The sequence below is a fragment of the Sarcophilus harrisii genome, chromosome 5 (genome assembly GCF_902635505.1).
Source record: "Sarcophilus harrisii chromosome 5, mSarHar1.11, whole genome shotgun sequence".
Classification (NCBI taxonomy): Eukaryota; Metazoa; Chordata; class Mammalia; order Dasyuromorphia; family Dasyuridae; genus Sarcophilus; species Sarcophilus harrisii.
In genome coordinates, this window is record NC_045430.1 from 279537289 (window position 1) to 279551488 (window position 14200).

Here is a 14200-nt window from a genome sequence, read left to right on the forward strand (position 1 = left end):
GTGGGCACTGAGCACAGGTCCCCTGGGGGAGGGGAGGGGCCTGAGAGTGACTGAGGGCATAGCTGATGCTGCTCTTCCTGACTCCAGGCCTGGTGCCCTCCGGGGGCCCAGCGCAGAGATGCCAAAAGGGATTCATCCAGAGTTGGGCACACTCACGTGGTGGGGGAGCAGGAAACCTTAGCTTGGAGGGTGCCATGTGTCTGGCATTGGCTCATGACGCTTTTCTTCTTCCCCTAAGGTGTATGACCTGATGCTGAGAGATGAGAGGTTCTACCCGTCCTTTAAGCAGAATGTTCTCTATGTGCGCATGCTGGCTGAGCTCGACATGCTGAAAGACCCCAGCTTCCGAGGCTCTGACGATGGGGATGGAGGTAAGGGGTGCCTGGTCTGTTCTAGGGAAAGAACTGCAAATAAGTAGCATGGGGGAGGAGTGCATCTAAATGTCAGCTTTTGTGGACTCTTGGAGCCGGGAACCTTTGAGCTGTGATCTAGGACTTTTGAAATGAGACTTGGCATCAATGGGAAAGCATCTCTCCAAATATCTGACCTATTGTACTTTTTATTCTGCCCCTGATAGCAGATTTGGTCCCTAAGGTTCTTGGTAGCTTATTAATTTTAATTTATATTTTCAACTTGCATCTGCTTAGCCTGCACCTGGTCTGCCCTGCCCACTTAAAGGGGAGGGTGGTGAGACTCAGAAAGCACCTGGAGCTGGTTTGTGGTTAAGCCAAAGCAAGCGTCCGGATCTTCAGATTCTCCTTTCTTCTAAGTCCTTTGGACATTTAATGAGGAGGATCATTGGTCCCATTGCAGTGTGGGGCACACAGCAGTCACCGTGCCTTTTGATAGGTTGGCTTTTCATTGAGGGCTGCAGGGAAAAGCTTTGGGCTTTTAATCAGTAACTCAAAATCTACCTTTCCTAGGGTACTTTTCATAAAGTTCTTGAAAATTCATGTTTTGCTTAAAAAATAAAATGCAAGGCTGGGTGGAGTAGTGGGGAGAGGCCTGGCCCCAGACCTGAGCAGCCCTGAATTCACCAGGCAGGTCTTTTCTCTCAGTGCTCTAGAATGAAGGTGGCTGAGGTGAAGCCTGAACCAGATGAAAGTGTACTTTGGAAGCATTGAACAAAATAAATAAAAATTCAGTAAAACACGGATACCAGGGCATTTTAAAACTCAGGATGCACCCATAGGAACTCTTGTGTCTGGCTTGGTGGCCCCCATGCTGATTGGAATTTAGCATCTTTGTGTGAGGATCAAGTTAGCACCCCAGACACCCCAGATTCAGCCAGAGTCAGGATAAGCAAAAATCCTTGGTCTTTATTCTTGGTCTTTAGGGGTAGAAGTGAATTGGATAGACACAGGATCTCCACGACCTCATTTCTCCTCATCTACCGCCAAAGTGACTCTGGCTTGTCTTACTCCACCCCTAATCCTTCCCACAATTCTCTGTATACACCAAAAGATGAAACCAGCACAGAATAGTGGGAAGGGCCATTTTCCAAGCATATACTAATAGAGTATTGTCCAATCAGTAGTTAGCCTTAAGTGCTTGGTTGTCCGACCTCAGTGCATCAACTCAGAGTTGCAGTCCTTTACATCTTTGCCCTCGCCGGTTCTCTAAAACTAGATGTGGCAGAGAAGGGGCCAGTGCAAATGTAGGAGAAGCAATTTCCTTTCAACATTGGGTATGTGTAAGAAAACAAAATATTTGATTTTGGTTTTAAAAAAACCAACTGTTTTTAGAAATCTGAGAAAGTAAATGTGATCCTTGGATCCCACAGTAATCATAGTAGATAGTGCTTTAAAGTTTTCATAGTGTTTTACAAATATTATTTCACTAGAGCCTCCTAATTATTCTGGGAAGTAAGTGCTGTTATCTTTATTTCCTCCATGGGGAAACTGAAGCTAAATAATTTGGCCAAGGTCACACAGTGAAGAAGTGTATGAGTTCTGCATTTGAACTCAGGCCCAGCACCCTAACCCCTGTGCTGTTTTTCTGTCTCTACGTCCAGAAGCTTATTTTCACTCCCAAATGGCATTTATTAAAAGTGAATGTGTAGTTCTGATTGGGGTGGAGTATCCTGTGTGGAAAAGCATTCTCTTAGGAAATGGCCAGAGTCTTCACAGCTGGCCCTCCAGCCACTCAGCCACTTCTGCTTATTCAGGGGCTAGAATCCACCATTTTAAACCAGGCATTAACCTGATGTCATAGATTTAGTTTCAAGGGAACCACGACTCTTTTTGCTCTGGACTCAGCAAAAGGGCCTCCATCTTACCCTGAACGTCGTGCTTTGGAAGTTGTGTGTCGTGGGAGTCATGAAAGGCCGAGAGCGTTTCGCCCACGGATGTGGTTGCAGTCTCTCGGGTCCCGGGGCCAGCTCAGGAGGGAGGCTGACTGCTGGTGGGGGCTGGGGCTGGAGGAGACAGAACTTGTTTGTGTTGGTTCTGATGTGGATGATCTTCTTTGGAGTTGTCCTTTCAGGCCTTTCGCACTGGGTTTCCTGGTCCTTTGTCCCTTGTTCACTGATGATTATACAGATGTTTCTGAGACTCTGTCGAGCTGGTCTCAAGCCTGGTGTGGAAGATAAAAAGCCTTCAGCACCGGGCTGTGGACAACAGCCTTCCCCTTACAGCCTCAGTGGGAACTTGGGCTTTGCCCTCTGCCCTTTGCTAAGGCTGGGGCTGTGGATTCAGGCTCCTGGGGACCAGGATTTCTTTTTCAAAACCCCTACTTTTTTCCCTGGGTCAGTCTGGTGGGAAAGCAGAAAACTTGGAAGGGATTTTGAGCTCTTTACTGAGTGTTCCCCCCTTGGTTTCATTGAACTTAATTTGTTCTGTTCTTTCTGACCACGTGAAACAAGTCCCTTTTTGGCTTCACTTTGTGGAGATTGAGCACTTTCTTGATGAACTTTCTCCAGCTCAGTCTAGACACTGCTTGCATGTACACAAACTGTTTTTATTGTCTTTGGATGTTTTTCCAGGGGTTTGGATCAGAAGCTTAATTTATACTTCATAGACTGCTGAAGCATCCTAGGAATAACTATGTTCTTTTTAGTTGTTTTTTTTTTTTTTAAGATAAGAAAGTATAAAAACTACTTCACTTATGAACTACACAGTTGTTTTATGTTGGAAGCATAAAATGAACTAAAAAATGAGCTTCTTTGTTGTGAGGCTCCAAGTAAAACCTGCTTAAATTGTTTTCTGTAACCAGATATCTTAATTAGGAAGGACAGACCATGATTAGAAAGTTCCCAAGAAAATGGCCAAACCCTAAAGTTTGTGGAGGCAAGAATGGGCTAGAGATTTGAGGTCTCTGCTACCTGTAGGAGAAAAGGAACACTATAATGACCTTTCAGTTTTATGGAAGCATATCTAAGGGATAAGAGGAGAAATGCTACAGTGGGGAAGAGAGATTTTAATTGTTAGGGAAGTGTTCTACTGCCAGATACTTAATAGTGCTGATGGGGGAGCTTCTTCCCTATGACCTCAGTTTCTCTAATGGGTAATGATGAATTCCAGGGTGAGAGGTGAGAGGATACTGTTTAGGGGGATTGTTTTAAAATGCCCAGTGAAGATATTCTAGTCCAGTTTGATTATTGAACCATTTATATCCTAAATTTTGAAGTGAAAATGCAAAAACCATTTTACATATTAAAACTTTTTTTCTGAGTAATCTCATCAGGATAAAATTTGAAATATTTTTAGCCAGTTTAGTTTCACAAATGAACAAATGGAAGGCACCAATTCTGGATCACTTAACACAAATTTATGAAGTGCCTACTTTGTGCAGGGCACTGTGGTAGGTGTAGATGATGCAAGGACAGAATAAGAGACATTATCTACTCTCTGGGAGCTTATCTGAGGTAGAAGGGCAAGGAGGGGAAAATGCATGTGTATATGTCCATTGAATACATACATATACATACAAGAAATAGAGAATCAATGCAGAGAAATTGGGGAGGAAGGGAGGTGTTCTCTATAGACCTTCTAGATTGGAGGTGTTCCCACAGAGCTCATTGTAGGTTTTTTTTACCTGGTGGTGCCAAGGAGCTTGAGGGTAGCCCGGAGAACTTCCCTCTGTGGCCCTCGGCATGGCGATTCATGCCTGCCTCCATCATAAGCCGAACCCCCCCGGTGCCCGAGCCCCCTGCTCTTGGCGTACCTTCACCTTTGAGCTGTAACTCTGTTTTTTCTTTCCTATTTTGTCATGTTTCAGTTGATGGGAGTCCTGTTCCTCACGTATGTTAGACCTTAGATAAAGCCACTGTTTAGAAAGCATTTTCTGCATTCTAACTTCTAACTTTTTTTCCCCACAGAGTCATTTAATCGGTCTCCTACAGGGAGCATCAATTTGGTAAGTGTGATGCTCCTTTAAAAATTATAGTTTTAGGCGAACACATCACTTGCAGCCCAAATCCTTCTTTATTAAATGATTATTAACATTTTGAAAAATTCTAGTCTTTGTGAATTACAAAGCAAACTGAGCGAATGTAAGAAAGAAAAAGAATGTGTGAAGTGTTAACTCTGTGCCAATCTCTGATACTGCCCCTCTTGCCCTCTTAAAATTTATATTCTTGCATGGGAGATGCCAAAAAAAGGGGGAGGCTCCAGGGAAAGTTTTAGGGGGGTGAGTTGGGCCCGAGAGGGGGACCCACTTTCTCTGTGGCCAGTAGCAGAGCTGACTTGATCTTGGTGCATGGTTTTAGAAGGAGGAGAGGTGGGATGAGGAGGAGAAAGGGCCCCAAGAGTGGGCTTGGTATGGCTACAGGGCGATGCTGAGAGCACAATGAGGGTTTTCCCCACCATGGGGTTCTGTAAAGCCTCAGGCCCTGATTTGCTTTGGGGCTGTTCCTCTCAAGGGTGTTTCAGCCAAGCTTTCTCTGTCTCCTTGGAGCATCAGCTGGATGTAGGGGTCAGTGCCATCCTGGCCGGGGATTCGGGAATGATTTCCTAGGGTCCGAGGAGCTTTGGTTCTGGGCTCTCAGGGCCTCAAGCCCAGCTGGGCCAAAGCTGGGGCTGACCTAGCGCCCTTCTCCAGTGGAAATGGAGGCTGAGCCAAATGTCTTAGTCATTTAGTGGGTAGGGAGGGGTGTCTAGGAGGACATAGCAGGAGTTCAGGAGAGAACGTCGTTTTCTTCAAAGGGCCTGTTTTCCACATACAAACACTTTGAAAATGGGAGGCATTTCTGTCTTCCTTGTAGATCACCTTGTTCAGCTACTTCACATTTCTTTTCCGTTTTGTGCTTCTGAAGCTCTTCTGCATACATCAGTGTTCCATGGATAGGGGAGCTGAGGGCTTCCAATTCTAAGACTGTCTATTCTTTTCTCCTACTTCAGAAGTGGTTTTTAAAGAACAATTGTGTCAGATAACCGCTTTTCCCTCTCTTTGTCTCCCTGTTGCCCTAAAGCCTAGGGGAGCTTTTCCTGCTGGGTTTGTCTCCTCTCAAGTCCCAGCCCCCTGCACTGCTCCAAAGCCCCGGGCGGCTGGGCCGGCAGACAGGCTCAGACCCAGGTGTTCCCCGGGCACCTCCCCAGATTAATTGTGATCATGTTTTTCCGCAGTCTCTAGATGACCTGTCGAGCGTGACTTCGGACGACTCGGTGCAGCTCCACGCGTACATCTCTGATACTGGTAAGCTCTTTGTGGCTTGGAAGGGCCGTGCAGCCCGCGCTCTGCCCTGCCATGTTGGCTGCTTTTTCATTGGCTTCCGTTCATCATCCAGAGCATTATGTGTGTGCTCCTCATTTTCTTTCCCACGCCATCCAGTGTCCCGCCTTGTTTGTGTCCAGCATCGTGTGTAAAAGTTCTGCTTGACTCTGTCCGCTCTCTGAGGAACGCCCATCTCGAGGCTGGGGTTTTCTTCAGTTTTCCAAGCCTGTTTTTTCAGCATTTGAAGAGTGAGTGTTCGCACCGTGCAGGACGTCCTTCTCTTCCCCAAGAGTGAAATGCAGGGTCCCTTTTCGCCCCATGTCCTTGGTCCGGCACCCCTGTGCCCACAGACTGCAAGAGGGCCGGTCTGGCCTGCAGATGCGTGCCATGAAGTGGGTGGGCAGGAAAGGGCCGCTCCTTGCCTTCGCGCCTGGCTCCCTGCCTCTGCTCTCTACTGGTCCGGGGAGCCCAAGGAAGCCGGCCCAGCCACTGTTTGTTTCCCCCTCCCGCCTCTAGAACAGCCGTATTTTCCAGAGCATTTTTTGAGGTCAGAAGAAAGATTTCTGGGCATGTTTTCTCTGGGTCTGTCCCTTTTATATTCGACCTACCTTTGTAAGACCTCAGAAGCCTGAAAGGATCCTAGAGAGATCGCTCAACACTTTCATTTCACAGATGAGCAAACTGAGTCTGAGAAACATAGAAGGATTCCCCATTTTAGTTCCTTTATAAATGAGAGAAAAAACATTTGAGGAAGTGCTCCCTCTGAGCAAAACCATGTGCTCCATACTGGGGATGCAGAGGGCCCAGTGCTCCCAGGTGGGGCTGAGTCACAGCCAGGTGGCAGTAGTGGGTAGCAATGGACGACAGGCAGACCACACAGAGCTGTGGGCCCCTGGCTGGCTGGTCCTCAGGGATGCCTCCCTTCTGGCTCTCGTTTGCTTTCTCCCCCCTCACTCTCCTCCTCCCCGTCCCTTCCTGAGACTGGACTTTGATGACCTTGTGACTTGGATCGCTCGTGACATCTTCGTTGGCTTCCTCATCAGCCCTCTTTGAGCCCTTCCTGTCCTGTCCCCCTTTGAGCTGCCGCCAAGAGCCCAGCACACGTGGGCCTTCCCACGTCCCCACTGGTTGCTGGGCTCGTCCCAGGCCCGGGCCCTCGTGGCCTGCCATCTCCTGGGAGGCCGGGAGCTCTGGCAGCCCACACATGGTTTCCGGCTTTGCGCTCCAGGCCCGCGGCTCCAGGGCTTTTTCTCTCTGTGAGTCACTGCCCCTCCAGCATTGGATTGTTCTACCTGTCTCTAGTTTCTTAGACCGTCTTTCAGACCGGAGCGTCAGCCTTTGCCATCTTAGACGTCTCCTCCCTTTTCATTTCCCTTCTCGTCTCCTTGTCCGGACCGCAGCCCTTATCGCCTTGTCTCCTTTCTGGACTTTGGGACAGGATGGATTTCTTCCACTCCAAACTCATCCCGTGTCCGTCCTGCTGCCAGGGACATCTCAGGCAGCCACTTGCCATGTCTGGCTCCCGGGGTTCACTAAGGCAGCGTCGAAATGTTGAGACGGCAGCAGAAACGCAGAGTCGTTCATTAGGGGCTGGCCAGTCCCTCATCAGAACAGGAAAAACAGAGGGGCCCAAGGCCTCCGGTCGACTCTGTACTGGCAAGCCCGGGCTTCCCTTCACAGCAGTGCCCCCCCCCCCCCCCCCCCCCCCCCCCCCCCCCCGCCCAGTCAGCCTATGCAGGTGCTTCGCTCCACCAAGGTGGGGGCTCTGGGTGCCCCGGTTCTAGGTCTCCTCTCTGCTCCCCTTCCGCTCGGGCTTCAAGGCCTGGCACCCCTGTGTCCAGTCAGACTTCACCAACTTGGAGTGCCCTGGAGCGGGATCTGCCTTACGAGGCCTCACCGCGCTGCTGTGCGCAGTGCATTGGAGGAGCGGAATTCCTGGGTGAGGAGGCCCGGGGTTGCCCTTCAGGTCAATCCCCATCTAAAGCAGAGACCTCATGGCCTGTGGGTGCTGCGGCTTAGCCTCCTGTGCGGGGTAGCCACCCTGGCTCATGCATGAGCCCCATGCACATCATAATCCCATTGTGCCTCTGGACCCTGGGTCAGTTTAACTCCAGGTTTTCTAGTGAGTAGGTATAATAAGCAAGTTTTTGGAAACAGTTTTCCTAGTACTCTAAGCTTGTTTCACTAAATTTTTCATTAATATTGTGGAGTTTTTCTGTTGTTAGTAGAATACTAAAATTTTTATCATTCTATTAGCCTGTTCAGAATTTTGTTTCAGCGGCATATTCTTGGAACCTCTGGTGTTTTCCATGTTCTTTTTTTTTTTTTTTTTTTTAAACACATTTCTAGAAATGGCCCAGAGGCTGGACATGCGTTCAATGCTGCCTCAGTGGTTCATGAGCTCTCAGTAGCTCTGAGCAAGTCCCTTCCCCATCCACCTTCCCAAGGCGGGGCTGTGAGAGTCAAATGAGCTCACATGTGCAGGGCTTTGACATCAACATATGAACAAGACAGACTCCTGGGGTGTCCATGGGACCCACCCTCCACCTATGGCTGAAATGGGCCGGGATCTGGGTACCCCAGTGTTTCCTGCCCTGACATGACCCTGGGACCCTGGCCCCCGCAGCAGACGTGTCCTGGCCCCGAGGGCAGCTTGTATGCAAGGGATCATCACTGTGGAAAGCAGTAGGTAGTGGCAGGAAGCCCAGTGGGGCCAGATGACAGACAGCAAAGCAGAGCAGGGGGTGACACAGATGCGTGAGAGATCCCCTCCCCCACCCTCCCCAAGCAGGGGTTGCACTTGCTGGGAACTGACTGTACTTGACCTTCTTTCGAATGATTTCTTTTTCTCCATTTCTGCGCCAAGAAAATGGGAACACAGCAGAATTGGCAAACCTAGAGCGCAGCAGCTGAGTGGAGGCTGAAGTCTGTATGAAGGGATCATCTTTTCCTTCTTGGCAGCCAAAAGTGCCACAGCTTAGCAGAAGCCCAAGAGGGATGGAATCACGGACCTCCTGCATCCAGCAGACATGTTACATAGATGCAGCCCCTCAGGGAGTTTTTGTTTAAACTGTTTTACATTTTTGTGGCAGGCTGTGCTGTGGGCCTGCTACTGACCCCTCCCGAGCTGCAGCATGGACCACAGAGAGCCCCTTCAGGACCGGGGCCCGGGCCTTTGGGAGCTGCCCGGGCCTTTGGGATCATTTTGTGGTCCTCCCATTCTTGAGGTAGCCACTGAGGGTCCTCTTATCTGTTCCCATTAACAAGGGCCTGAGTGGCCCCAGACTCACACCAACAAGCCCAGCTGATGCATGCAGAGCTTATTGTACTTTTTAACTTGCACGTTTTTGCTCATGTCCTCCCACCTTCCCTCTTCTCTCTCCAATCCCCCCTCCCCAAGAAGAGGCATGTTTGGGATAGAATTCCAGAGCTCCAGCCCTTTAACTTCTCAGTTTGTGCAGCAGGAAAACCCAGGGTTTGCTGCTTATTGGGCAGGTGGCCTCGAACAGAGGCCCAGCTGCGCCTGAGGGCTTTTCCACAGGGAGCCCTAGGGCCACTGGCTGGCGGGAAGTCTGCCATGGTCTCCTTGCACCCCGGAGCGCTCGTTTCCCTTGGTCAGCCTGGGCGAATGTTCTGTCAGGCCATTGGGAGCTCAGGGGCTTTCTTTGTGTCCCTGAAGTGATGCAATGGGAGCCTCTGGGTTCTGCTCCTTTATTTTGGTTAGGTGAGCATGTTCAGATGTTTTGTGCTCAAGTTATCCAGGTGGCTGACAAGTGTACAAAATGGAATCTCTTAATTAGAAAGAAGGGTCAGAGCTCTGAGTCCACCTGTGTACAGATCGTGTGCCCAGGGCTCCACGTGCCCCGTACCTTTGCGGTCCTTTCATGCTGACGTGGCGCTCCGGTCCTGCTGTTTGCTGAGGCGACATCTCATGTTGAGTTTAGGCAATCCCAAGCCACGCGGCTTTCATCTACCTTACAGTTCATTGCCTGATTTAATCAGCTTCCTGATAACACATGATGGGTGACCAGTTAACATGTAGTCAGCAAAGTCTCAGTCATCAGGAATCTTTTTTTCTTTTTATTCCTGTGCTCTTTTGCCCTTTCAACTTGAAAAACAAGTTGCAATCCTCTCTCTCTTATAATTTTCTTTAGATTCGTATTCCCTTTTCTTTATCTTTTGACTTTTGCCACAAAGCTTCTGAGCCTCCATCACAAGCAGATTTTGAAATTTCTCTCACCAAGCTTTTCTTTTTTTTTTTTTTTTTTTTTTAATTTAATAGTCTTTTATTTACAGGTTATATGCATGGATAACTTTACAGCATTAACAATTGCCAAACCTCTTGTTCCAATTGTTCACCTCTTACCCCCCACCCCCTCCCCTAGATGGCAGGATGACCAGTAGATGTTAAATACATTAAAATATAAATTAGATACACAATAAGTATACATGACCAAACCGTTATTTTGCTGTATAAAAAGAATCAGACTCTGAAATATTGTACAATTAGCTTGTGAAGGAAATCAAAAATGCAGGTGGGCATAAATATAGGGATTGGGAATTCAATGTAATGGTTTTTAGTCATCTCCCAGAGTTCTTTCTCTGGGCATAGCTGGTTCAGTTCATTACTGCTCCATTGGAAATGATTTGGTTGATCTCGTTGCTGAGGATGGCCAGGTCCATCAGAACTGGTCGTCATATAGTATTGTTGTTGAAGTATATAATGATCTCTTGGTCCTGCTCATTTCACTCAGCATCAGTTCGTCCCACCAAGCTTTTCATCCCCTGTTGTCCCCATCCCAAGTCCTGCTGTGGAAAATCCTGTTTCACAAAACAAGTGATAGATAAAGCAAGATTTTCTTAATGAAAAGCCTAAATTATTTAATGTTTTTAAAGGTGAATTTGTTGCTCAAAATTTGAATATTATGTATTGGAAACTTTTTCCAATAATTGTTTTGACCTTTCTCTATATGGAAGCATTTTAATAAGAAAAAGCCTTATATTTGAGTACAGAATGTTTGCCATTCAACAGAAATTTATGTAGAATTTTTGATTATTGTAGTTTTGTATGGAGCTGTGAAGAGCAGAGGTGATGGTGAGCCTCTAACTTCACGGACCATGCTCCCTATGGAGCTCTTTGCATAGTTGTCCCCTGGTGGGATTGGTTAAATGCAAAGCGTGCTCTTCACCTACTTAGGGGCATTGTATGTTGTAGCATTTATAGGCGACAGAATTTTTCAATTTGGAATATGGCAGTTTGTGGGGAGACACCCTGTACGCCCAGGCCCCGACCCAAAGCCGCCTCGACCACTGGCCTTGCTGCCTCTCCATTGAGTTCCTCACCCTCATTGTGGCCGCCGGATAGGCAGGGTTAAGTCTCTGTCCGACTGTTTGACTAAAGAGATTGTTTGAAAAGCAACCAGGCAAATGGCTCTGGGTCCCTGCTGTAGGGAGCACAGGCCCCCCTGTGAGCTCAGGGTCCTATAGCGTGTGCTGCCGTGGGCTTGGGGGCCCCTGCCGTGTGCCCCTACTGTGGGCCACCGTGGGCTCAGGGGCCCCTGCTGTGTGCCGCCATGGGCCCCTGCCGTGGGCTACCGTGGGCTCAGGGTCCCACAGTATGTGGCACTGTCCTGCGAGGAGGTGCAGCGCTTTGTTGGATCCTTTGCTGACATCATTTGTGTCTCGGTCTCTCATTTCAGACTCTTCCTCATTTCATGTTGTCTTTTTCTGTTCTTTCGTTTTCCTCCTCTGTGTGTCTTGTTTCTCTTTTTTTGGTTTTAAATGACTAGTCTGTGCTGACTGTGACCCCTATGCTGTGGCAGGCGTGTGTAATGACCACGGCAAGACCTACGCCTTGTATGCCATCACTGTCCACCGGCGCGGCCCCAACAGTGACGAGATCTGGAAGACGTACCGCCGCTACAGCGACTTCCATGACTTCCACATGCGAATCACTGAGCAGGTACAGAATGGCGTCTGTTGGTTTGTTGCTCCTGGATGGCTCCAAGGTCAGGAAAAAAGGGGCAGCGGGAGGGGCTGCTGGCTGGGGCCCCGGGGCGGTCAGCCTCTGGGGCCTTGTCTTCTCCAGCACTTTCAGGTCCTGGGCCAAGAGAGGTTTTAAAGATCTGTATCTCTGCCTCTTAAAACAATATTTGAATACTAATTAATAGACGGACTGATATTTATATACACGTCAAGTAGGGAAAAAATGCCCTGAATTTGGTTTCACGTGCCTTTTAGATTGTAATGTTTTACTTTATATGTTATGGGAATACTTTCATTTGGAAATTTAAATATTCTATTATTTCTAAATATTCGCACCTAAAACTTAGAGCAGACTTGTTCAGACTCTTATTTGATACTCCTCAGGTAGAAATGTCAGTTTTTCTATCCAGCACCATAAAATGTCTGTGAAATTGATACGGGGCAATAAGTTTTTGAATTGGCTTTAGGGGGTTTAAACAGACTAGTTCAGTTGTTTAACCATTCATTGTCTTTTCCTCCATAGAGCGCTCTGCAGAAGTATAGTCAACAGAAGGGATTCAGTTTACTTGTTGAATTGGTCACAGAGCTGAAGAAATAAAAACTGAGCTTGAGAAAGGAGGATTTCAGTTCAAGTGCAAGATCTGTGTGGTCAAAGGCTTAGCCAGCTGTTGACTGTACTTGATACTCTCCTACAGCCACCCTTTGATTGCTCTTAACCCCTATAATAGACAGAAACATGGAAGAGCTTGTGATTTTGCCAAGGATACAAAGTAGAACCTGTTGACAGAAGTGTCAGCTTCCTAGGGGCAGCAAAATCCCTTTGAAGGGGTGATGGGATTGGATGGAGTTACTTGGCTACACAAAAACTTAAAAGTCTGAATTACAGTGTGCTCCTCAGGGTGAAATTGTTGGCTGTGGAAATAGTGGATGTAAAGTTTTATCCATAGAGTAAAAGAATCATTTAAAAAGCAAATTTAGTGAAATTTAGTTCGGCTCATAAAGACTTTGATAAATTGCTTGTGATATATATATATATATATATATATATATATATATATATATATATATATATATATATATATATATAAACAATGAGTGTCACAATAAGGAAGTTTGATATTGGAGGGTATATTAGTAGCCATACAGTCCAGTCCCTAATCAAGAGCTACCCTGTGGTTAGGTACCCAAAGGGCATTGTGCAGTGGGAAGACCTCCAAGGAAAGGGCACTTGTCACTTCTGCAGATGTGGAGGCCATTCCATAGTTCAGTCAGGGAGCTTTGTTCTGGCATCAAGTCTCAGCTTTCAGCCCTTTGTAATACAGACTCATTGATCCTGGTCCTGGCCTCTGGGGCTTAACAGAGCCCACCTGCTCCCTGTCCCACCTGCTTGCTTTCAGATTGAGACAGCTCTGCGAGGTTCCCAAGATCCCTCAGTCTGAGGTCCTTCCATGACATGGATGGGGGCTTTTCACTCTCTGGCCAGGACAGGGTGCCAGAGGACACTCCTTATTCCTGGCACTTGCATGGCAGGGACTCTGGGGACAGGATCCTCACGCGCCTTCTCGTTAATCGTGCCTCCCTCATCTGGTTTAGGTGAAGTGGGCCTTCAGACCCCAGTGTAGGAGACTGCTAGGCCGTTGTCCCCACTGATCTCTCCTCACTCACTCCACCCGGGAATGGTGCCTGCCAAGATCACTGGGCTCCTGGCAGATGTGGCGAATGTTTGGGGGGTGGGGTTTATGGTAGAATTTGAAAATTTGTTCAAGTCATTTGGGGAAGCATCCAAACAGAACATGTCTCAGAAAACTGTTTCCTTTCATTGTTCAAGTGGGCATGGCGTGACTCCTTCCTGTCTTCCCTGTTGAAAGACCAAATCATTTTCTTTGAGAGGCCCAAGGAAGGACACAAATAATGTTATTTCTTGTGAAATATTCATGGGTTTCTGTGACTTTTTAAGGGACGTTATTGTTGCATGTCATCCATATTTACAACTGAGTGGAGAATCTCAGAAAACCAGTTAGTATTTCAAAAATATTAAGGATTTATCATTTGCATTAGAATACATTTTGATAAAGCTTAATGTGGAATATTGTACCAATAATGGCTCTACTTTAGATCCAGCCATCAGCAGCAGGGAATGAGCATGACCTTTTCTTGTCTGGCCCACAACTCTTCATCTGGCCCCCCTCCTGCAGCGGTTTCATGAAGAGATCAGTCTGGTATGACAAGTTCTTACTGGATCCAGACTAGCTCTTTGGAGTCAGCTGCTCCTTTGCTAGCAGTTCATAAACCAGCCCACTAGTAATTTTTCCAGAATTTTGGAGGGAATTAAAGTCACGCTCGTTGGTCTTCAGTTTGTGAAATTTCACATTTCAGATGTTTACCCATCCTTCCCAGATCACCGATAGGGCACTCAGCAGTCCCACCAGTCATTGCTTTGGGCATTCTGGGGTGCAGTAGCATATGATCTTCCTAGCCAGCTAACTTGACCAGCTCTCTACCCTCCTCGTCATTTCTGTCTTTTCTAGCTCCAAGACTGTTGGTCTTGGTGAGGAAACAAAAG

The 14200-nt window shown here is 47.5% G+C and overlaps 1 protein-coding gene across 3 annotated transcripts in view; it reads left to right on the top strand.

Annotated features, from left to right (window-relative positions):
- SNX13 (sorting nexin 13) overlaps window positions 1-14200 on the top strand; it is a 102096-nt gene that overhangs the window by 69974 nt on the left and 17922 nt on the right. For 2 of the 3 annotated variants that reach the window (XM_031940679.1, XM_031940681.1), the window contains 4 exons: window positions 239-371; window positions 4319-4356; window positions 5565-5634; window positions 11442-11614. In XM_031940679.1, the coding sequence (XP_031796539.1) occupies window positions 239-371; window positions 4319-4356; window positions 5565-5634; window positions 11442-11614 (414 nt within the window). The remainder of the gene's footprint in view (window positions 1-238; window positions 372-4318; window positions 4357-5564; window positions 5635-11441; window positions 11615-14200) is intronic. The other variant, XM_031940680.1, reaches the window with a different exon arrangement.